The sequence below is a fragment of the Oryx dammah genome, unplaced genomic scaffold, assembly GCF_014754425.2.
Source record: "Oryx dammah isolate SB20612 unplaced genomic scaffold, SCBI_Odam_1.1 HiC_scaffold_11210, whole genome shotgun sequence".
In the NCBI taxonomy this organism is placed as follows: domain Eukaryota; kingdom Metazoa; phylum Chordata; class Mammalia; order Artiodactyla; family Bovidae; genus Oryx; species Oryx dammah.
Genome location: NW_024080603.1, coordinates 7,312,650 through 7,336,335, shown reverse-complemented (window position 1 = coordinate 7,336,335; position 23,686 = coordinate 7,312,650). Strand labels below are relative to the sequence as shown.

At 39.7% G+C, this 23,686-nt stretch overlaps 1 protein-coding gene across 2 annotated transcripts in view; it reads left to right on the top strand.

Moving 5' to 3' along the window:
• The window catches only part of LOC120861001 (band 4.1-like protein 4A), a 289,057-nt gene that overhangs the window by 186,761 nt on the left and 78,610 nt on the right, over nucleotides 1-23,686 (top strand). For both annotated transcript variants that reach the window (XM_040236708.1, XM_040236707.1), the window contains exons 11-13: nucleotides 13,065-13,156; nucleotides 14,418-14,495; nucleotides 20,562-20,683. In XM_040236708.1, the coding sequence (XP_040092642.1) occupies nucleotides 13,065-13,156; nucleotides 14,418-14,495; nucleotides 20,562-20,683 (292 nt within the window). The remainder of the gene's footprint in view (nucleotides 1-13,064; nucleotides 13,157-14,417; nucleotides 14,496-20,561; nucleotides 20,684-23,686) is intronic.

Sequence of the window (23,686 nt, the reverse complement as noted above, 5' to 3'; positions counted from 1 at the left end):
ATTGTTTGTATTAATAGGAGGTAAAGTTGTTTCTGATTGGTAGCAGATTGAATGATTTGTGAAAATAGGGAGGAGTTTAGGATCATACCCAAATTTCTTGGTTTCATTAACAGGGGAGAGTGTAGTCTCCACAGTAGGCCCAGAAGTTGGCATGTACTAAGCACATTGTTGAATAAACGGGAGAAAAAATGATGCTGTGATTATATTTACATGTAATACATCATGGAACTGACTTCACCTAAACCCACCCAGCGTGACAGGATGTAGAGCCAAAAGGTTTCTGGCAGCTCTGCCCACAAGTAATTAGACCAACGTGACTGAACTCTCTGCCTGCTTTGGGAAGAGGACACGGGAAGTGATGGTGGCCAGGAGCTGACACTGTTCATCAACAAGCCCAAGAGGTCTTGGTTACACAAGCTAGGCATTCCTTTCATGCTTTAAGTAGAACTACAGAGTTTTAAAATTTGATTTTATTTGAGGACAATTCCAAATTTATAAAAAGTTGCAAAGATTAAAATACAACAAAGAATGGGGATATATATTGTTACTTACATTCATTTGTTAGCATTTTACTCCATTTCCATTTTTGTTATTTCTCTACACATACATACTACCTTCTGAGTGATTCGACTGTATGTTTCACATGTCATTTGTCTCTAAATACTTCAGTGTGTATTTTCTAAGAATAGGAATATTTTCTCATGTGGCCACAGCATATTCATCTACTTAATAAATTTATGTTGATAGAATACTTCTATTATCTACTTTTTTGATATTTATATATAGAAATATATATAAATACTTTTTCAACTTTGTTGACTGACCTAATAACATTCTTTATATTAATAGTATTTTCCTGCTCCAGTGTAGAGTCAACTTAGCTTCCTTTAATCTGGAACAGTTTAGTAGCATTTTTGTATTTTATGATGGATGGGGGATTTTTTGAAGAATGCAATTCTACCTCACTTTCTGAAAATACAGTTGACCTTTAAATATCAAGGGGTTTGAATTGTGTGGGTCCACCATAGATGGATTTGTTTCACTAAATAGATGCTACAGGTACTTCTTGATCTGTGCTTAGTTGAACATGTGGAAGCAGAACCCTGGATCCAGAGGGCCGACTGTGTGGGGGTTGGCACTGCTAACGCCCTGTTGCTCCAGGGTCAACTGTAGACTTTCATATTTGTCTGATATTTCACTATAATCAGATGAGATTCTGCATTCTCAGCTGGAAAGCAGCCCTGGTGAAGTTGTGGCTCTCCTGGGGTGTTAGATCTGGGGGAGCATGGAGACTCCTGTCTACTTCTTGTTGGTTATATTAAATTAGTGTAATTGCTGGTTTTTTTCCCCTCCTTTACAACTAATAGGAAATCTGTGGAGGGATCATGTCATTCAGTGCAAATACTGTGCTCTTCAAAATGTCCCTTAGGTCTAACATTGACTTAGGACTCTTTCCTGATTAGATCTTTTACTATGATGCTTGCAAAATGCTGATTTTCTTTTTTTTTAATATAAATTTATTTATTTTAATTGGAGGTTAATTGCTTTACAATATTGTATTGGTTTTGCCATACATCAACATGTATCCACCACAGGTATACACGTGTTCCCCATCCTGAACCCCACTCCCTCCTCCCTCCCCATACCATCCCTCTGGGTCATTCCAGTGCACCAGCCCCAAGCATCCAGTATCATGCATTGAACCTGGGCTGGTGACTAATTTCATATATGATATTATACATGTTTCAATGCATTCTCCCAAATCATCCCACCCTGTCCCTCTCCCACAGAGTCCAAAAGATTGTTCTATACATCTGTGTCTCTTTTGCTGGCTCGCATACAGGGTTATCGTTACCATCTTTCTAAATTCCATATATATGTGTTAGTATACTGTATTGGTGTTTTTCTTTGTGGCTTACTTCACTCTGTATAATAGGCTCCAGTTTCATCCACCTCATTAGAACTGATTCAAATGTATTCTTTTTAATGGCTGAGTAATGCTCCATTGTGTATATGTACCACAGCTTTCTTATCCATTCATCTGCTGATGGACATCTAGGTTGCTTCCATGTCCTGGCTATTATAAACAGTGCTGCGATGAACATTGGGGTACACGTGTCTCTTTCAATTCTGGTTTCCTCGGTGTGTATGCCCAGCAGTGGGATTGCTGGGTCATAAGGCAGTTCTATTTGCAATTTTTTAAGGAATCTCCACACTGTTCTCCATAGGGGCTGTACTAGTTTGCATTCCCACCAACAGTGTAAGAGGGTTCCTTTTTCTCCACACCCTCTCCAGCATTTATTGTTTGTAGACTTTTGGATTGCAGCCATTCTGACTGGTGTAAAATGGTACCTCATTGTCATTTTGATTTACATTTCTCTGATAATGAGTGATGTTGAGCATCTTTTCATGTGTTTGTTAGCCATCCATATGTCTTCTTTGGAGAAATGTCTATTTAGTTCTTTGGCCTATTTTTTTGATTGGGTCATTTATTTTTCTGGAATTGAGCTGTAAGAGTTGCTTGTATATTTTTGAGATTAGCTGTTTGTCAGTTGCTTCATTTGCTATTACTTTCTCCCATTCCGAAGGCTGTCTTTTCACCTTGCTTATAGTTCCCTTTGTTGTGCAGAAGCTTTTTATTTTAATTAGATCCCATTTGTTTATTTTTGCTTCTATTTCCAATATTCTGGGAGGTGGGTCATAGAGGATCCTGCTGTGATGTATGTTGGAGGGTGTTTTGCCTATGTTCTCTTCTAGGAGTTTTATAGTTTCTGGTCTTACATTTAGATCTTTAATCCATTTTGAGTTTATTTTTGTGTATGGTGTTAGAAAGTGTTCTAGTTTCATTCTTTTACAAGTGGCTGACTAATTTTCCCAGCACCACTTGTTAAAGAGATTGTCTTTAATCCACAAAAATGCTCATTTTCTAAGTCTCCCACTGCCTCAATGTTTTATTTTTAATTGGAGGAAAATTGCTTTACAGTGCTGTGTTTCTTCTGCTGTAAAGCTTTTATCAGTCATAATTAGGTGTGTATATGTATGTATATATACATACATATATATACATATATCCTCCACATTTAACAGTCAGTCCTTGACATTCCACTGTGAGAGCCTCACCTTCTCTCTTTTTAATTTATTTCTGTTATCAGCATGGACTTACTCCTATTTTTTCCAGTGTTTTCTAATGCACTACTGTACCTAGCTATTCTGGTGTTGTAATTGTCCTAGATATGGCCAATTGGGAGCCCTTTTGACATGCCTCCTACCATTGTTTTGATTATTTTCTCCTTCTTTGGGAATCTCATGGTATTTCAGGTGCATGTTGTACCTACCCTGCATTTACACTCTTATCAGTCATTTCTCCAAAAAGCCCTGGTTCTCTTTATTGGAGAAGGGTCAAGATCTGTGTGTTAGTGTGGTCATTGCTACTGGGATGACTTTGCTTCTAGACTTCCTAGTGGACAATGCCAGGGAATACATGCATGAATATACATATATGTACAGGTATAAATACATATATTCATACACATGTGCTCAAATGAACATGCTTCTACATAGTTTCAGTTCAGTTCAGTCGCTCAGTCATGTCTGACTCTTTGCGACCCAATGAATCACAGCACGCCAGGCTTCCCTGTCCATCACCAACTCCCGGAGTTCACTCAAACTCATGTCCATCGAGTCACTGATGCCATCCAGCCATCTCATCATCTGTCATCCCCTTCACCTCCTGTCCCCAATCCGTCCCAGCATCAGAGCCTTTTCCAATGAGTCAACTCTTTGCATGAGGTGGCCGAAGTACTGGAGTTTCAGATTTAGCATCAGTCCTTCCAATGAACACCCAGGACTAATCTCCTTTAGAATGGACTGGTTGGATCTCCTTGAAGTCCAAGGGACTCTCAAGAGTCTTCTCCAACACCACAGTTCAAAAGCATCAATTCTTTGGTGCGCAGCTTTCTTCAGAGTCCAACTCTCACATCCATATATGACCACAGGAAAAACCATAGCCTTGACTAGACGGACCTTTGTTGGCAAAGTAATGTCTCTGCTTTTGAATGTGCTGTATAGGTTGGTCATAACTTTCCTTCCAAGGAGTAAGTGTCTTTTAATTTCATGGCTGTAGTCACCATCTGCAGTGATTTTGGAGCCCCGAAAAGTAAAGTCTGACACTGTTTCCACTGTTTCTCCATCTATTTCCCATGAAGTGATGGGACCAGATGCCATGATCTTAGTTTTCTGAATGTTGAGCTTTAAGTCAACTTTTTTACTCTCCTCTTTCACTTTCATCAAGAGGCTTTTTAGTTCCTCTTCACTTTCTGCCATAAGGGTGGTGTCATCTGCATATCTGAGGTTATTGATATTTCTCCCAGCAATCTTGATTCCAGCTTGTGTTTCTTCCAGCCTAGTGTTTCTCATGATGTACTCTGCATAGAAGTTAAATAAGCAGGGTGACAATATACAGCCTTGACGTACTCCATTTCCTATTTGGAACCACTCTGTTGCTCCGTGTCCAGTTCTAACGGCTGCTTCCTGACCTGCATATATACAGGTTTCTCAAGAGGCAGGTCAGGTGGTCTGGTGTCCCCATCTCTTTCAGAATTTTCCACAGTTTATTGTGATCCACACAGTCAAAGGCTTTGGCATAGTCAATAAAGCAGAAAGAGATGTTTATCTGGAACTCTCTTGCTTTTTCCATGATCCAGCAGATGTTGGCAATTTGATCTCTGGTTCCTCTGCCTCTTCTAAAACCAGCTTAAACATAAGGAAGTTCATAGTTCATGTATTTCTGAATCCTGGCTTGGAGAATTTTGAGCATTACTTTACTAGCGTGTGAGATGAGTGCAATTGTATGGTCGTTTGAGCATTCTTTGGCATTGCCTTTCTTTGGGATTGGAATGAAAACTGACTTTTTCCAGTCCTGTGGCCACTGGTGAGTTTTCCAAATTTGCTGGCATATTGAGTGCAGCACTTTCACAGCATCATCTTTCAGGATTTGAAACAGCTCAACTGGAATTGCATCACCTCCACTAGCTTTGTTCTTAGTGATGCTTCCTAAGACCCACTTGACTTCGCATTCTGGGATGTCTGGCTCTAGGTGAGTGGTCACACCATTGTGATTATCTGGGTCATGAAGATCTTTTTTGTACAGTTCTTCTGTGTATTCTTGCCTCCTCTTCTTAATATCTTCTGCTTCTGTTAGGTCCATACTGTTTCTGTCCTTTAGCAAGCCCATGTTTGCATGAATTGTTCCCTTGGTATCTCTGATTTTCATGAAGAAATCTCTAGTCTTTCCCATTCTATTGTTTTCCTCTATTTCTTTGCTTTGATTGCTGAGGAAGGCTTTCTTATCTCTCCTTGCTATTGTTTGGAACTCTGCATTCAGATGCTTATATCTTTCCTTTTCTCCTTTGCTTTTCACTTCTCTCTTTCACAGCTATTTCTACCTATTTTAGAAATCGTAAATTCATGCCATACCTCCAGTTTCCATCTAGCCCCCATAGGGCTTGCTCTTCTTTTCCTCATTTCATATTTGTATAATCTTTCTTTGCTTATGAGAATCTTAGCCTCCGACAGTAACAGATTTACTTGTTTGTTCGGTCTTAAAACTATATTTCAAGCAGTGTCAGAATTCCTTTGTGCAAACCACTAAAATTGACAGGTTTTTTTGTTTCTCTCTAGTTGTAGCACCCAGGCTTAGCTGCCTCTTGGCATGTGGTATCTTAGTTCCCTGACCAGGAATCAAACCTGTGTCCCCTGCTTTGGATGGTGAATTCTTAACCACTGGATCACCAGGAAAGTCCCTGTATATGGTTTTGTGCTTTTTCCTTCGTTTAGTAATACCTCCTAGAAATCTCTATATTAGATTATTGAGAGCTTTCTTATTCTCTTGTACAGCTGCATTTACTTTATTGAGTGTCTATAAAATCATTTACTCAACCAATGTCTTATGCTGGATCATTTGATAGTTCTTGACAGTTTGCAATTATGTATTTTTCCTTCAGTCAATAACTTTGTGCAAATATATTTTTATATTGTTGGAGACTATCTTTGGGGTATGTTCTCAGGAGTGAGAATGCTCAGTTAAGAGGGTAAGTACATGTGTGAATATTAGGTTTTGCCTTATTCCCATACTCCAGCCTTTACCTGCAGTTTCTGTGCAATTGTACATTTCACCTGCAATGTATAAGTGAACCTGAACTATTTGTATTTTCCTGTAAATGTTCAAATGTGTAAGTCTATATTGGTAAAATTTGGATCCTGAGGCCATATGACAGTTTGGTTTGGAGTCTTTCAGATTCAGTGATGGACTACTAAACTTGTGGTCAAATAGCGTAATGTAAGCTCAGAACTCTCACTTCTCTAACTTTGGACAATTTCCTGAACAACATTGAAACTCCCTTTTCTTATCTATGAAGTGAGCATGATAAAATCTGTTTTACAGGGTTGTGAGATTGTACTGTGAATGAACCCAGTCCAAAGTTGGACTTGTAGCAAGCACCGGGTACATGTTTGTGTGTTGGAATTATCTTGCCCTCATGCACTTAAAGTTTTGCACAGGAAAGGGCTCAGGCAGCACTTGTTCTTGAAAGGTGAATAGCGGATGCCATAGCAGGAAGGGGACCTCAGGTCTTTTTCAGGCTCATGGAGTTTCCTTAGCTTCATTTGCTGCTATGTATGTTTTTCCATAATTAAGGGAGCCATTTGTTTGGAAGGAATGTCTAAATTCTGCTATAAAAATTTTCTACATTAAGAGTATCAGTAGATAGTACCAGATATGCCTTCATTTTAACAAGCTTAAGTAACATTTGTTATTAAATTCTTTCAAACATTTGTAAGACTAGCAATAAGGGTTAGTTTTCATGAAAAAATGAAACCGGCACATATAAGAAAGAAATGCTGACATTTAAGGAAATTCTACAGTTTCTTTAAAGAGCAGATGAAGAAAAGATAAGAGTAAAAACAATAAAAAAAGCAAGCCATCTGGAATCTTGGATTTGCATCTGTGAATTTTTTCAAATAGGAAGAAGAGTAATCTCAACAAAATAGTTTTCAAAGTTTACTGAAACATGATGTAAACATTCTCTAATGTTTTGGCTCCTGTTTTCTCCTTTAAATTCCTGGGAGGAAAAGGAAAAAGGGGAGATGCAACACAATCTAACACATCCCTTCAAATTCTTTAATAAATATTTCTATGAACTAGAAAGTAAGTAAGTGAAGTCGCTCAGTCGTGTCCGACTCTTTGCGACCCCATGGACTGTAGCCTACTAGGCTCTTCTGTTCATGGGATTTTCCAGGCAATAGTACTGGAGTGGATTGCCATTTCCTTCTCCAGCAGATCTTCCTGACCCAGGGATCGAACCCAGGTCTCCCACATTGTAGACAGATGCTTTCCCATCTGAGACACCAGGGAAGTCTATAACTAAAAAGAGTTATAAACAATTATTCATTATGCAATTAATTTCTTTGTAAAAGAGGTAAAAAGGCTTTTCATGTTTAGTGTATAATTTGAAATACTACCCACATAGCAGACAAAAGAGTTCTGGAATATTTTTGCTGTTTTTGTTCTTTTATTGTAAAATACAACATATATGTAGGAATGGAAATTAATGTTATTTTTCCAGTGCTCTGTTGAAATGCACAGTGATTTTTAATTCAAACCATATTATGTGAATTTCAAAAAGAGTTTTAAAAATAAGTGATGTGTGTGTAGGGGTGTTTATATGTAGTGTATAAAAGCCAGAGTTCTAGAAATAAAGTTATTGCTCATATAAATCAAGGAAAGACCGGCTACCTTAGCAGCTCTTTGAGAGTCACAGTGTAAAATAGGCTCATTAAAAGATCTGAGCATTTAACCCGGTGTTTCCCAAACTTACTTGACCGTAGAACTCTTTTTATGCCAATATCACGAGACATTAATGTTTAAGAGTCACATTTTACAGAGCACTCTGTAAAGAAAAAACAAGATAATGTTCAAAGAACAAGATAACATTTTACTCAGTGTTTTCAAATTCCCTTCTAACTTGCCTTTCCAACTAATAGGAAGATTGATAGTTTTTTTTATTGCAGAACTTACTTGAATTCTTTATATGGCTTTGCATTTGGAATGAGAAAACAGTGGAAGATACGGGGAAAGTGATTAAAATATTGTGCCCGCTGTCTCACATATAGAAATGTAATTTAATTTTACATTTAGGCTCACCATTTATAAAGATAAAATTTCTCAAAATACTCAAAATTTTGTGATATTTCTTTGGTATTTATTTTTAGTTCAAGAATAAATTTTTTTCCATTCTACCGTTTGCCTTCCTTTTCTTTATCAGTAATTAAGTTCTTTCAGTCACTTGCTATTAGTCCCCTGATTTTTATTTAGTCTGGTGTCTAAAGTAAGTTCACAATTGCCAAGTACATATAAATCTTGTAGAAATCAAATGTTTAAAAAAGATCCCATAATACTGTAGTCTTGTAATCTTTGCATTTCTTTTTAGCCTCTGCTCTGTCTCTGTGGATCATTGATAAGGAACCTCTCTGCTGTAGGCCTTTCCAATATTTATGTAATGATTGCATTTTACCATTGTTAGAAGTACTCATCTCTTTTAAGTATTTGACCTTTGCAGTGTGCCTTAGGTTACTTCAATTGACCTTGGAGATGGGATGAATATGTAATGACAGGATTGAGATGTTTATCCCCGCACTTCTAGGGAAGCTGGGGAAGGCAGACTGTCCAGTTGTGGTCGCTTCCCAAGGCAGCAGCGAGGAACCAGTCAGAGAAGGGCTTTGTGTGGCGAGGCTGTTGGGCATGGGAAAGGCAGTGAAGCTGGAACCCAGGGAGAGGTAACTGTGGAGCAACTTGCCGTGTGAGCACCTCCATGACCCTGTCAGTAAACTCAAGGCCCTTCAGAGAAGTCAGGCTCAAAACAGATTGATTTCTTCAAAGCTGCAAAGCGAAACAGCCAGCAAAGATGGGGAAAAGTGAGAAAAACAGAGGGAGTTAGGTTGGGAATTCATCCATTTGATCTGGGTCCTGAATTCTTACAAATGATGGGATTGGGACTTTGAACCCCGTTTACTTAGAGATCCACAGTATGATGAACCCCCATGTGTTATCTGAGTTAGAGGTGACTTAAGCTTGGTCTGTTTATAAAATAAAAAAAGTAGATTGAGACTATAGCTTTGCTTCTGGCATGAAATGGCTGAAGTTATGAAGGTATTTGAAAAATTTTGCCAAAAGCATGCATTGGATTCTTGGATAAAGTATTTTAGCAATTGGTTGGAATGAACTTCTGAAGTTAAGCAGCTACTTGTGTTTATATGAACAAATGGAAAGGTGCTAATTGTCCATATCCTTTTGGACAAGGTTTAGCAGGTAGTGAGTGAGTGAAGTCGCTCAGTCGTGTCTGACTCTGTGACCCCATGGACTGTAGCCTACAAGGCTCCTCTGTCCATGGAATTTTCCAGGCAAGAGTACTGGAGTAGGTTGCCATTTCCTCTCCAGGGGATCTTCCCGACCCAGGGATCAAACCTGGGTCTCCTGTATTGCAGGCAGACGCTTTACCGTCTGAGCCACCAGGGAAGTCCCTAAAGAAGTGAAAATCGCTCAGTCGTGTCCGACTCTTTGTGACCCCACAGACTGTACAGTCCATGGAATACTACAGGCTAGAATACTGGAGTGGGGAGCCTTTCCCTTCTCCAGGCGATCTTCCCAACCCAGGCAGGAGTCGAACCCAGGTCTCCCGCATTGCAGGCAGATTCTTTACTAGCTGAGCCACAAGGGAAGGCAAGACATTTAAATATCACATCAGTTACAATAATGTCAGCAGTTATTTTAAGTGGCAAAAATATATAGAATTTATTCAGAGTACCTGGCTCTTTTTTAAAAAATTTATTTATATCAACTCACCTTTTAATATTTGGATCATTCTGCTAACAGTGGGACAAAATCCAGGCAGCTGGTGTTAAAGCCCTGTTTGAATGGGGGAATGAGTTTATACTTGTCGTTGCATGGGGCAGAAGTAATTAGGGGGCCTGCGGGAAACTCTTTTGTTCCTTTAATAAATTTGTACCCAAGGAAATTTGCTGCTGCTGCTGCTGCTAAGTCGCTTCAGTCAGACGGCAGCCCACCAGGCGCCCCCGTCCCTGGGACTCTCCAGGCAAGAACACTGGAGTGGGGTGCCATTTCCTTCTCCAACGCGTGAGAGTGAAGTTGCTCAGTCATGTCTGACTCTTTGAGACCCCATGGACTGCAGCCCACAAGGCTCCTCCGTCCATGGGATTTTCCAGGCGAGAGTACTGGAGTGGGTTGCCATTGCCTTATCTGCAAGGAAACCTGGGAAAACCCAATTCTGGTTGGATCCTAAAATTCTGGTTGGATCATTAGGTGATGGTAGTTTTGTGTCTATATGAAAAGTAAAAGAATGCAGATGTTTATTAAAGAATAGAGTGAATACCAGTCCAAGAAAAGTTTGAGGAGATTTACTTTATTTTCAAGGTAAAATTTTTTTTTTCTCCTGCATTTTGGAAATCTAGGTAATACATGTAATTAAATATATGTAATTTTTACTTTGTGAAAATTTGATTTAATATGTCAATTCCACGATAGTTTTGGATGTTCTTGATAAAACATGAAGGTGTCTCTGTCACAGAGTAGTCATCAGCAGCCACCATCTCTTAATGCTTCAGTTGCTGACAGAGAGATATATTGAGAAAGGTGGTAGTTGGGGGAGTGGGGGAGGAGCCTGGGGCTTCCCAGATAGCTCAGCTGGAAAAGAATCTGCCTGCAATGCAGGAGACCTGGGTTCGATCCCTGGGTGGGGAAGATCCCCTGGAGAAGGAAATGGCAACCCACTCCAGTATTCTTGCCTGGAGAATCCCATAGACTGAGGAGCCTGGCAGGCTACGGTCCACAGGGTTACAAGAGTCGGACACGACTTAGTGACTAAACCACCAGGGGGACCCTGTCTTATACTGGCTTTTTTTTTTTTTTTTTTGACAAGCCATGCTGCATCTTACTTCTCCAACTGGGGATAGAACACAAGTGGAAGCACAGAGTCTTACCCACTGGACCACCAGGGAAGTCCCATATACTGACTTTATCTTATTTATCCTGATACACAGCCAGAGCCTCAGTATTTTAAAATTAATGGCCTGTGCATTATATATTGGATAATCCAGTCACCTCAAAACACTGGCATGTTATATAAGAAGCTCTTAATAGTGGTTGCCTCTGGGGAGGGGAATTGGAGACAGTGGTGAGAGGGAGGTTTAGTTCTCATTGTGTAACCACTTTGGTAACTTTTGGTGTTTTTACCACGTGTATGTATTTTAAAAGGAAAAGTGAAAGAAGAAAAATTCCCCTCTAAGCATCCCCATCTCCTGACAGATGCTTGGTCTCCCTCTTGCCTCCAAGGATCTTCTGTGATTTCCACTGCTTCCCCCTGGTTTCTTTTGCTTTTGAGGAAGACACATTCTGAATTCATTGCCTTTTCTTACTCATCCCTACTTTTTAAATCCTGACCCCTTTCATGAAAGCCACTGAAGATTTCTCCCCATGAAATGCGGTGACCTCTTTCCAAGCCCTGCGACCTTTCTGGGTCACTGGAGACTTGCCCTCTCCCCCACCATCTCTGACACCATTGTCTCCTGGTCCATGTTGGCCTTTCTCACTCCACCGTCATGAGCATCTCTACTGTGATCCCATCATTATCTGTGCTCTCTCCCTGAGCAAACTGTTTTAGATTCTCGGGTAAAATCACCTATACCAGCAGACACAACCTCTCTCCTCAGCCTGCCCTTGCATATTTACCGGCCCACTAGGCATGTGGAGTTCCCAATTCTATGGGCGCCTCAAAATCAAAACAGTGTGCGCTATTGTGCATTCCTCTGCCATCCAAGTCCCCAGGTTTTTCCACTCGCTATATTTTAGTACTTTGCTGCACCCAGCTCAGAAACCTAGATTTGCCCAAGTTCCTTCCTTCACCTGACGAAGTTTGGAATTACAGGTTGTCTTGCTGTAACATGCGTATATTGGCTCTGTTTCCATCACACCGTTTCATTTTGCAAATAAACTCCTAAATTGGGCGGCTTCATTCTAGATGGACTTGGGAAGAAATTTCCTGCATATAAATGTTCTGTCCTTGCTAAAAGGATGTGTGAAGGGGGAGGAATCACTCAATTATTCTTCTGCATTGACAATTTTGTGTATATGAATCCATGGAAACCTTATTCCACAGGCATTTCTGCGTTTGTGACTTGAGTTTGATTTTTATTTGAAAGTAAATTAGCAATTATGTAACTTCACAGAGCTTGTGGTTTATTATTATTTTCGTATGGATACTGTATTTTGCTTGGTTTTCTATTAAGTCACTTTAAAAAATAGTATCTTTTCCTGTATAATTCAAATTACATCTAATATTGCCTCTGTTTCTTATGTATTAAACTATATAAATATAAAATAGATATTGTATATGTATAAAATAGATAAGGAACTACCAGATTAAAATAATTGTGAAAATTAATTGCATACCTAGTATATGGCACTTCACATCTGTCATGTCATTTAATTTCTTTCACCCAATAAGTTGATGCAGAATGGAGAAACTCAGTAACTTGCCCAGATTACACTGCTATGATGGTGTTGCCCCTCCCTGCAGCCCCTCTTGAGATTCTTTCATTTAAGTGTGGCCTGTACATCCCTGGAAAAAATACAGTTAAGAACTGGATTTATGAGTGTCTTCTTTTTTGGGGGGCTTTGATTTCCATGTGGTCAGTATTTTTCCTGTTCTGGTGCACGTTGCTGGCAGAAGAGTTTTCAGTGCTTCCATGCCATCACTGTGACTATTTGCAGTCATGGGGTGATGTAGAAAAAGGTAGTAGAGGTGATGGTGTTAAAATTTACATGGCACTTACATTTTGTAATTCTATCAAGAGATAATTGTTCTTTTTTTTTTTTTTAATGTGTTAACAATGATTTCTCTGCTTGCTTGAATTTTTGGTACCTAGAAGGTGGCTGTCATCTGAAAAATCTTATGGTCTGTAATTTATATTCTCACATTTTTTTTTTCTCTTAGTGCAGTGAAACCTCATTCTTTTTTGAAGCTCGAAGTAAAACTGCTTGCAAGCATCTTTGGAAATGTAGTGTAGAATATCATACATTTTTTAGGTATGTTCCTTTGCCTAATGAAAATTGTGTTTGCTTTTATAACAAGAATTCTATTCTTAGAAGAAATTTATAAGTTTCTCTTTTATTAACTTTTTTACATGCACATGTATGTAGATTTTTTGTTTGCTTGTTTGCCCATACTATAAGAAAGGATCAAGGATGATTGCTATTTAGGTTTCTGTAAAAGTATAGCTTTGGTATTGGTGGGCGTTAAGTGTTCTGCTGTGAACACACTAAAATTGAAATGCCTAGCTTGGAAATATGGAATGGGTGGCTGGGTATGCAAAGCTTACAGAAAAGACCAAGGTTCGTCATGTAAATTTTGTAGGTAATAAGGCAGACAGTAGGCAGACAGTCGCCTATGGAAACAGTAAAGAGAGGAAAGGGACTGCGCTGTGGGGCCCTCCCAGCGCTTAGAGGACAGGAGCATGGGGAGTGGGAAGTAAGGGCGGCAGATGCTGTGATGAGTGAGGAGCTGACATCTGCCTTGTGTGCTCCTGGGAGGTCGCAAAGATGCAGGCAGAGCACCGACCGTTGGGTTGTGTGGGTACTACTTGTTTCACATTCTTATGGTGTAAAGATTAAATTTTATCAGGTAATGTTATACATTAAACTATTTTTGGTTTTCAAATTTAGATTAATCCTTCCCCTTTTTCCTTTTTGATTTACACGGAACATTTTTTCCAAATAGTATGATGCTGGAGGAGTAGTATTATAAAATGATCCACATCTTTTGAGGAGTTTGTATGCAGAAAGGGATGTAGCCCAAAATGTCTGAGACAGTACCTCTCCATCAGTGGGGTGGGGCCAAGAAACTCCACTTGGAGCTGTGTGTTGAATGTACCATAGAATGGAAAGTACGAAGAAGAGTGAACCATAGCATTAGATATGATTAACTGCCATGAGAACCTTGGCTTGGGTTAACCAACAGTGACAAAGTTCTTAAGAGAATTTAAGTAGAGAAATTAAATTTATTCACAACAAAATCTTCCTTGTAAGGGTGATGATATATTTAATAGTCTTCAGGAAGTATGAGTATTTTGATATCATACTTGTATAAAATAGTAGAATGTGATGGTTGTTTTAAGTATTAGCTTTAAAATAATCAATTATTATTTTTTGCCAATATGTAGACTGAGTAAAATATTTCAACTATATGTTAAGCAGTATTGCACTATTATATATTTCTATGTAGTTTTTGCTTATGTTACGTAAGTATATTTGTAAGTCTTTTTCTAATTTTCTTTTACAAATTCATTAGAATGCCAGAAAATGAATCAAATTCATTGTCAAGAAAACTCAGCAAGTTTGGATCCATGAGTTATAAGCACCGGTATAGGTAAATGGCATTCTTTTCCTTTGGGGTGTGTGGATGTGTGTATGAATGCATATTTAATCTAACCATCCAGGTGCATGCATGCATATTAAAGTTTGTGATCTGATTTTTTTCTGATTTTTTTTTCATAATGCCAATTATTTTGATAGGCAATAACGGTTTATTAAACTTTCTTGACAAAAATGATTTTCTGGGTTTAATGATATTTAAAGAGTACATTAGCTTGATTAAGTATAGAGTTTTTAGAATGTAGTAGAGCTTACTATCTTCAGAAATTCATTTTGGTCCAATTATCAGTTATCTCCAATTATGTGGTGATTATGAAACAGAATAGATATTCTGAATAGTAGTTTATTGGTATTCTTAGGATATTCAGTTAATTCTCTGTTGCAGTATCATGGGTCAAATGTTTTCTGTAGTATAATGCTTACAACATAGTAATGCTAGCAAGTATATGTTAACTTTATGGAGCAGTACCCAGTGCCATATATTGTGCTAAATGTGTCCCAATATCGCTTCTTTAATCATTGCAGTCTTATTGATGTTATCCTCATACCATGTGAGGAAACTGAGGCTCAGAGACAAGTCACTTTTCAGAGAAACCAACCAGGAAGTGTTGATGTTGGGCCCACCGTCTGGCAGTCTAACTCCAGACAGAGCCTGTGTCTTTACCGGTTAGTCAGACTGTTGCATGTTGCGAGGAAAGCTTGATTGTCAAGCAGCCAGGCAGGTGCTTGTGAAAATGGAAAGTTTCTATGTTTTGAAAAATAATTTGTTTTGTTTCAATTCATTCTGTTAACTGGAGAACCTGTGATGTTGAAGGCAGGATAATAGGTGCCCAGAGATAGAAAGAATAAGATTTCACCACCTTTGCCTTCGGCTTCCCTAGTGGCTCAGACGTAAAGAATCTGCCTGCAGTGTGGGAGACCTGGGTTTGATACCTGGGTAGGGAAGAACCCCTGGAGAAGGGCATGGCAACCCACTCCAGTATTCTTGCCTGGAGAATCCCATGGACAGAGACTGTAGACTGGCGGGCTACAGTCCATGGGGTCGCAAAGAGTCAGACATGACTGAGCAACTAACACCTCTGCCTTCAGAGAGCTACAGTATTATTCAGTGAGCAGTGATGCAGCAGTGAGATGGTCCCAGGCCCTATAAAACTGAAGCAGGGTGCAGAAATGGGACTTGGGAGGCAGGACACTGTTCTGTCAGTCCATTTGAGACATCTCCAAGTGAAATGCTTACTTAGGAGACTTAAAAATCAAACCAGGTCAAGTGTTTGCAAGACAATAGTATGCCAGATTTTAATTCCTTTCTTTTATGAACCACTTTTTAAAATCTTGCTTTGAAACCAGGGATAATCAGTAAAGGAGTGATTAATATTAAATGTTCAGTACATTAATCTTTACATATTCACTTGGATGTTTCCTCATTTGCTGACTTAACACTTAAGTGTTATTATATTATAGATGTTCTTGGTATTTGTAGGAAAGTGTTTATTGAAATCCAAAAATTTAAACTTTGTTATCAAGGTTTTCCCCTAGATAGTGATATAATTACAAGAATTTAAGGAGAGAGAATTTACTTTTATATTAAGGAAAACAGCTCATAGTGAGTATTTGGGCTGTTCTTCCCATTGGGACGTAACACATTTCAGGGGTTATAGAGTGAATGTGTAAACTTGTCTCTTTGTCACTGAAATGAAGCTAGTGAAAAAGCATCTGTCTTAATATTCATAATGCGAAATTTGTAATTATGCTGTTTAACATACACTGTAGCTGGTTTCCACAAATTTACCATACCTGATTTTTCAAATTTATTGAAATGCAAATGCTGTCGCTCTGGGAATTATTATTAGGAAGTTATTGGATTTTGCATATTAAGTATAATTTCTTCCACAAAAGTAATTAAAGGTAACCTTTGCAAATTGGAAGCTCTGCTAAATCTGTTCTAATTTTGTGGGTGGTGTTAACTGCTTAGTAAATCTTAATGAAATTCGAGTCTCAATGTCTGTATGTAGGAAGCACTAACATTATGCAATTCCTGGAAGAAGGATGTTTCATCCCACTACCCAGAGCCAGGCTTAGGCAGGGATGGGTCTCTGACTACTGGGTGGTCACCAGTACATGACTGTTAATTGTCAAAAGTAATAACACCCAATCTTTAAAAAACATCGTATGCCTGTTCCTTTGAGACGTTCTGGAGACAACCTGGAAGGATGGAAGAACTCTGGAAACAGAAACCTCCTTCCTTTACCCTGTAGGCTTTTAGACCGTGGGAGATAGTGAACGGCATAACCAGTGGCTGTGGTGTGTGAGTGTGGTTGTCTGTGTGTAAACTCTACGTGTGTTTACAGTGGAGTATGTGTGTGTAGGAGTGTATGATAGAGAAAGACAGTTCTAGTCTCTACTTTCTCTTTTGCATCTTAGGGCTTGCAGAATACCAAGGAGATTCCAACATCTTTGAGAAAAAACTAGTCATTACTTTAGAGGAGAAAACTTAATTTTAGTGGTATGTGACAGGCAATCCTTTCACAAATTCAAAATTAAATTTTTGGGAAAAGATTGAGCTGAAATGTGACAGTCAAAGTCATTTATTGCTTTATTATCAGATACCAGTAATCTGAAATAGAGACTGATTAAGTCTTTGGTTAAATATTTTGTTATACACTACTCTCTCTTCCTCTGAGCCCCTTAAAAACTAATCTTGCCTCTACCTGTTGTTAAGTTTGTAGAGGACTCCTGATTTGGATGAATGAATGAGCTGTGTAGAGCTTATACTCTAGAAATGAGACTTAGACCTGAGAACCACCTCTCGCCCGCAGAACCCTGATAGCCTTCTTGCTACATTTCTTGAAGTGTGAAAGAGATCTAGTCCTCCTGAGAACTTACTTTGTCTTAAGTGCTTTCATGTGTGTTACTTTGTTAAATACGTTCAGTGACCATCAAAGGGGCCTTATCCTCATTTGTATAGACAAGATATTTGAGCCCTCCCCGGCCCTCGCCAAGTCTAAGGTAATTGAACTGAAGACCTTTAGCTAGTAAGCAGCAGAGTTGAGATCTGAACCCAGGTGTCTCGTTCTCTTCCCTCTACCCAACCAATGGCTGTTTGTAGCCTCACTTTGGAGCTGAAGAAGGGCTGCTGGCGGGACCTCCCAGCATGGAATGGGAGTATGTGTGCCCCAGGGCGAGGGGTGGGCAAGTGAGTGACACGGGGACAAAGCTCTCTCCTGCCACTGTGGAGAGCCACTAGGCGTATAGGAGCGCTTATACCAACACTGAGAATCTCTGCATTTGCCCTGTGCTTTTTTGTTACAAGGAAGTACTAAGAATACCATACAGGAGTATTTCTGCTGGGAACTAATACGAACAGTAGAAATACAGACGAGGAAAATAAGGTTCTAGGAGATTAAAGAAATAATCTACTGACGACCACGCGTTTCTGCTAGAGCTGAGCTGTGAGCCAGGCTTGTGGCTTTAAAGTACATGGCTGTGGGCGCTGTTCCTTCTCCTGGGCTGCCAGGCTGTGCCACCCGGGCCAGCTGGAGGGGAGAAAGCTTCTTCTAGTCCTGGGTCCTGTGCAGCTCTGCCAGGTCAGCTTATGTCCCTGGACTTCAGTTTTATTAGTCTTGTGATATGATTTTCTCATTTTTCCTTTATTCCTGAGAAACAAGCCATGAGGAAAAATTGAATAATAAAATAAAATCTCATTATCAAATGCCTCAGTAGTCCACATATTAGGTTATGTTTTTAGGCCAAAAATTTTTTCCTCCATGCAATGAAGTACAGACTATCCAAGTCTTAGATTAAGTCTGTTGCAAGGAGATCTTATCTTCATACTTCAAATAATTTATAATAATGGAATTTTGCTGTCTGTATAGAATTTTAAAAAGATTTTCAGGGGAGAGATGTTGCTATTTGTATTACCTTATGCACTACCTTTAGAATAGCTAAAACTGTTGAAAGTTCTCAATAATTTTTTAAATGTGTTTTTTTTGTATTTAGTTAATAATTATGTAACATTTTATGTGCTTGGCATTGTTCTGGAAAATTTAGAAACATTCTTACTTAACATTCATAATAACCCTATAAAGTGGTCATTGGTATTATTGTTGCTTTAGTAATAAGGAAGCTGAGATACAGACGGTTTGAGTAATGTTTTCCGGAGTCAGAGAGCTAGGATATGACATAGCTGGAATTTGAACCCAGTGTCCAGAGCTTCTTATTAACAATATATTAATATGTAAAAACAGCAAAATGAAAGTTGATAAATGACAATTTTCTTATGTTATTAGATTTCTATATGATACATTTTCACTATATATGAGGGGAAATAGTTAAATTTCAAGTGAAAGCAAGCCTGTCACTCTGTGCCCCCCACCCCCCTGCCCTCCCCCTGGTTTTCATGAAGTCTTGAATGTGGAGTATGTACACTCATGGATAGAAACTGTCGTTTTCATTCCACATAGTAAGTCGTATCCCCAGTTAGCCCAATGAGAAGTTGCTTGTTATGAATGTTTCAGGCCTCTATTTCTCGTAAAAATGAATGGGGTAGAAAGTAAGGAGGGGAAGTTTCCACAGAAGTATGTAGGAGGTAAATTTGGCTTTTTTCCATCTCATTTGATCTCTTTTGGGGAAAGAACCACCAATATGTATCCTGTGCTGCTGCTGCTAAGGCGCTTCAGTCGTGTCCGACTCCGTGCCACCCCACAGACGGCAGCCCAGCAGGCTCCGCCGCCCCTGGGATTCTCCAGGCAAGAACACTGGAGTGGGGTGCCATGTGTCCTGTAAATGGAGGGTAAATAGGTTGAGGCCATAAAAAGACTTTTTTCCCATTAGATGGCGCTTCTTATAGTGAATCAAAGTAGTCACTTAGAAATTCATTTTCTCTGTACCTAAATGACACTTTCCTTGAAATCCAAGAGTCATTTATTGGTTCAGATTCAGCAGCTGTGGAATAAATTTTTAGTAGAATGAACGTTGACTGAAATTCAGCAAATTAAGTTACATGGTTCTTGAGAAGTTTAGTTTCTCCTCAGGGAAGCTCACCCTGTTGCCTCATAGACTCATAAGGAAGTGCTGCTGCTGTGCCGGGGGATTCTGGCTGCTCTGAATCTTCCTGGGTGCTTGCTGGCACAGGTGGGGTGGGCGGAATCAGGGGCTGATGGTGTCAAAGGGTTCAGAGTACAGCCTCACCACGGGGCCCACTGGCAGAGGCCCTATGACTTGCCTTGTAAGTACAGCAGGAGGACACGTCGACTCATGTGGAATCTTGGCCCTCAGTACTCCAGCCGAGCACGGTCTCATTGCTAAGTTGTGGAGCTGACAACATGAGCATCCGCAGTTTCTAGCCTATCATTCTACTTAAATCCAAACCTGATCCCTCCTTTAATAAATTATTTCTTGGTTCTCTCTCGGAAAATCTTCCTTATGTCAGCTGAGGGGGAAAAAAAGTGCAACATGAGAGCTGTGAGTCAAGCTTTATTGGTGCTTGTAGAGAGAGGACTAGAGGCTGAGAGATAGTCTTTCAGATAGCTCTCAGGACCTTCCCCTAAGGGAATGTGTGCAATCAAACACACATCTCTGTAGAAGGTTGCTGCTAGTCACAAGGAGCAGATGTCTCCATTAATGATGGTAGTGCTTCTCTAGTATGAGAAGATGCAAGAGATCAAGTTTGTAGAATATTCTGAAAACGTCTATCTGAAGGCCTGTTCTGCCACTTTTTCCCAGACCACAGAGTGCCTCAGTCCCAATCTCTGTCCTGAATCCCTTTCAGAGTATGTCGAAGGTCAGCAACTTTAGTGGCTAGTGGCTTCATTCTTGCAGAACCAGATGATGGGTGACATTCTTCAGCTGGCACTTATATCTCAACCAAACCTTTCCTGTTGGACTTTGTTACTTCCTTGCTTAACACTGCAGTGAGAATCATTTGAAGCTCCTATATAATCTGCGTGAGTCTGTTTTTTTTTTTTCTTTCTCTCCATACACTGCAGATATTCTTTATGAGCTGTGCTTTAATTTTGTGGCTGTGTGGTCTTACCTGTGTTACTCAAAATGTTGTATTTTCAAGTGGCAGGACAGCACTACAGATGAGTCGAGATCTTTCTATTCAACTTCCCCGGCCTGATCAGAATGTGTCAAGAAGTCGAAGCAAGACTTACCCTAAGAGAATAGCACAAACACAGCCAGCTGGTAAGTCACAGAGCCCCCAACTCATCAGAGTAACCTTGCATTTCCTTTTAGGCTGTTGGTATGGCATATACTTAAGTGGTGACTGTAGCCTTGAAAGGTTTTAACTGTTAACACTAGAGTTTTCAATTTGACCCAGAAAATGTCCAAGCAATCAGAAATTATTCATAAGTTGACAGGTAATCAATTTGAATCACTGTAACTTGCTTAATGATTATACTTAATAATTCATTTTTTGAAGAGGTTAAATAAAATCACAACTGAGCAATTTCTTAGTTTGGTGTAGCTGAGATTAGAATTAAAACAAAGTCTTAGCAAAATTCATTAAAAAAATTACTGCTGGTGTAATAGCCTGTGAACAATTTAATTGGTTTTTTATTGTTGGACTTTGTTTCATTGTGCAGTATAATAAAATGCATAAAATATAGAAACATATAAACCTATGCACATAAACATAAATGTGGTATGTCTGAGGGCTTCCCAGCTGGTTCAGTGGTCAAGAATCCAACTGACAATGCAGGAGAGTCAGGAGATGCAGGTTCTGCCCTTGGGTCGGGAAGGTCCCTTGGAGGAGGAAGTAGCAACCCATTCCAGTGTTCTAGCCTGGAAAATGCCACGGACAGAGGGACCTGGCAGGCTGCAGTCCATGCGGTCTCAAAGAGTCGGATGTGACTGATCATTACACATACATATGTGTGTGAAACTGAAAATCACTCAGTCGTGTCCGAATCTTTGCGACCCCATAGACCATACACTTCAGACGGTAAAGCATCTGCTTACAATGCAGGAGACCTGGGTTCAATCCCTGGGTCGGGAAGATCCTCTGGAGAAGGAAATGGCAACCCACTCCGGTACTCTTGCCTGGAAAATCCCAGGGGTGGAGAAGCCCGGTCGGCTACAGTCCATGTGGTCGCAAAGAATTGCCACACGACTGAGCGACTTCACTTTCACTTTCAGACTATACAGTCCATGGAATTCTCTAGGCCAGAATGCTGGAGTGGGTAGCCGTTCCCTTCTCCAGGGGATCTTCCCAACCCAGGGATCGAACCCAGGTCTCCCACATTGTAGGCGGATTCTTTACCAGCTGCGCCCCCAGAGGAGCCCAAGAATACTGGAGTGGGCAGCCTGTTCCTTCTCCAGGGGATCTTCCCAACCCAGGAATAGAGCTGGGATCTCCTGCATTGCAGGTGGATTCTTTACCAGCTGAGCTACCAGGGAATCCCCACATACGTGTATATATATGCATACTCGTGCACACACACACACACAATTTAACATAGCCTGTAGCCCCAGAAGTCCCTGCTATTTGCTTGATCACAGCCTCACCATCTCCTCTTGTCCCAACTGGCAAAAACCCCCATGTGACTTTGTGATAATTATTTCCTTACTTTTCACTAAAATTTTACTGCTTAAGTAGCCTTCTCTGAACAAAGTAGTTTATTTTGCCTGTTTTTGAAGTGTAATATAAATGAATCAAGAAGGGTGTTCTTTTAAAGTGCATTCATTTTCCTTGCAGTGTTTTCTGTTGTATGACAGCTTCTTTATCCATTCTACTGTTGATGTACATTGGGTTATTCAGGTTTTCTGTTTTTAATGCACACCACTTCTTTAATAAAGCCACTTAATCCATCAGTTTTAACCTATATTCAATGCTCAGAGCTCACAGATTTTACTCTAAAGTGATAGTACTAACAATGGTTTGTGGTTTCTTACAGATCACCCTTGTCTAACACTCTTCACAGGCTTTTCACATATATTTCACATATAGTTCACTTGAGCCTCACAGTAATCCTGGAAGGGAAGGCATGACAAAGTCTGTGTTTTCATTTTACAGATGAGAAAGACATGGTCTCAGTAGCTAGACAGGAGTGAGGCTGGGATGAGAGCCCAGACCTCCTGGGTCTTTTTGCCATATTGTATGAAATGAATGGAATTTTTAATAACAGTAATTAACATCTGAACATTGCATGACAGCTGGCAAAGCATTATGACAGCCGTTGTTTCTTTTAATCCTCATACCAAGGCTATGAGGAACATGTTTAAGTTTGCTCCACTGCTGCTGGCTGTGAGAATATCACCTGACTTCTTTAGCTTCTTATTTAATTTCTAGAGTGAAATTAAATCTGTTTGTAGGTCCCCTCCTCTCACTGGGCTGAGCAGAAATTAAATTCTTTCTGGTGTTTCTACAGTGGCAAAAAATAGACATGATTTAATTTTACAATAGATTACTGTGCCACATAAGTAATATCATTATCCTCATTTAGCTGTTGAGGAAACTAAGGTAATTTAGCCAAGATTACATAATAGGCAGGTGACTTAGGACAGAAATTTTAGCCTTGAAATTTAATCTTTATCTTAATATTTTGTGATTATCTTTGTATCTGATCAGTATTAATCCTTTGGGTCAAGTGCAGTGTGGTATAATTGATAAGCAGACTTTCAGATCATCATGTATTTCTGAAACACCAGGCAGGCCTCATGAACTTATTCTGAGACCAACTGAGAATATCAAAAGCATTCCTTGTGTCAAATCAACATTTCATTCCACTTGAGATGCTGGAGTCACACATGCTTTTTACACAAACCTGCTCAGGTTGCTCCTTTTCCTCTCTTCATGTGCTCTTAGAAAAATATCTGCCTGTATAGCACTCTGTCTTTCTGTCTGTCTCTCCTTGTAAGCCTAAATTCCAAAAGCTTATTATTTTAGGGACAGAGGTTTTGTTTGTTTGTTTCTTTGCTGGCTTATGTAGAATCCAGCCAAGTGCAGTTTTCACAAACCTGCCTGAAACTGTATTGAGCCTCATGTTTTCTCCCTTCCCCCATAGTGTTGCATTAAAACACATTCCTTCTAGGGTGAGGGCTTCCCAGGCTCAGCGATGAAGAGGTGAAGAATCCTCCTGCCAAGCAGAGACGGGGTTTGATCCTTGGGTTGGGAAGATCTCCTGGAGAAGGAAATGGCAACCCACTCCAGTATTCTTGCCTAGGAAATCCCATGGATAGAGGGGC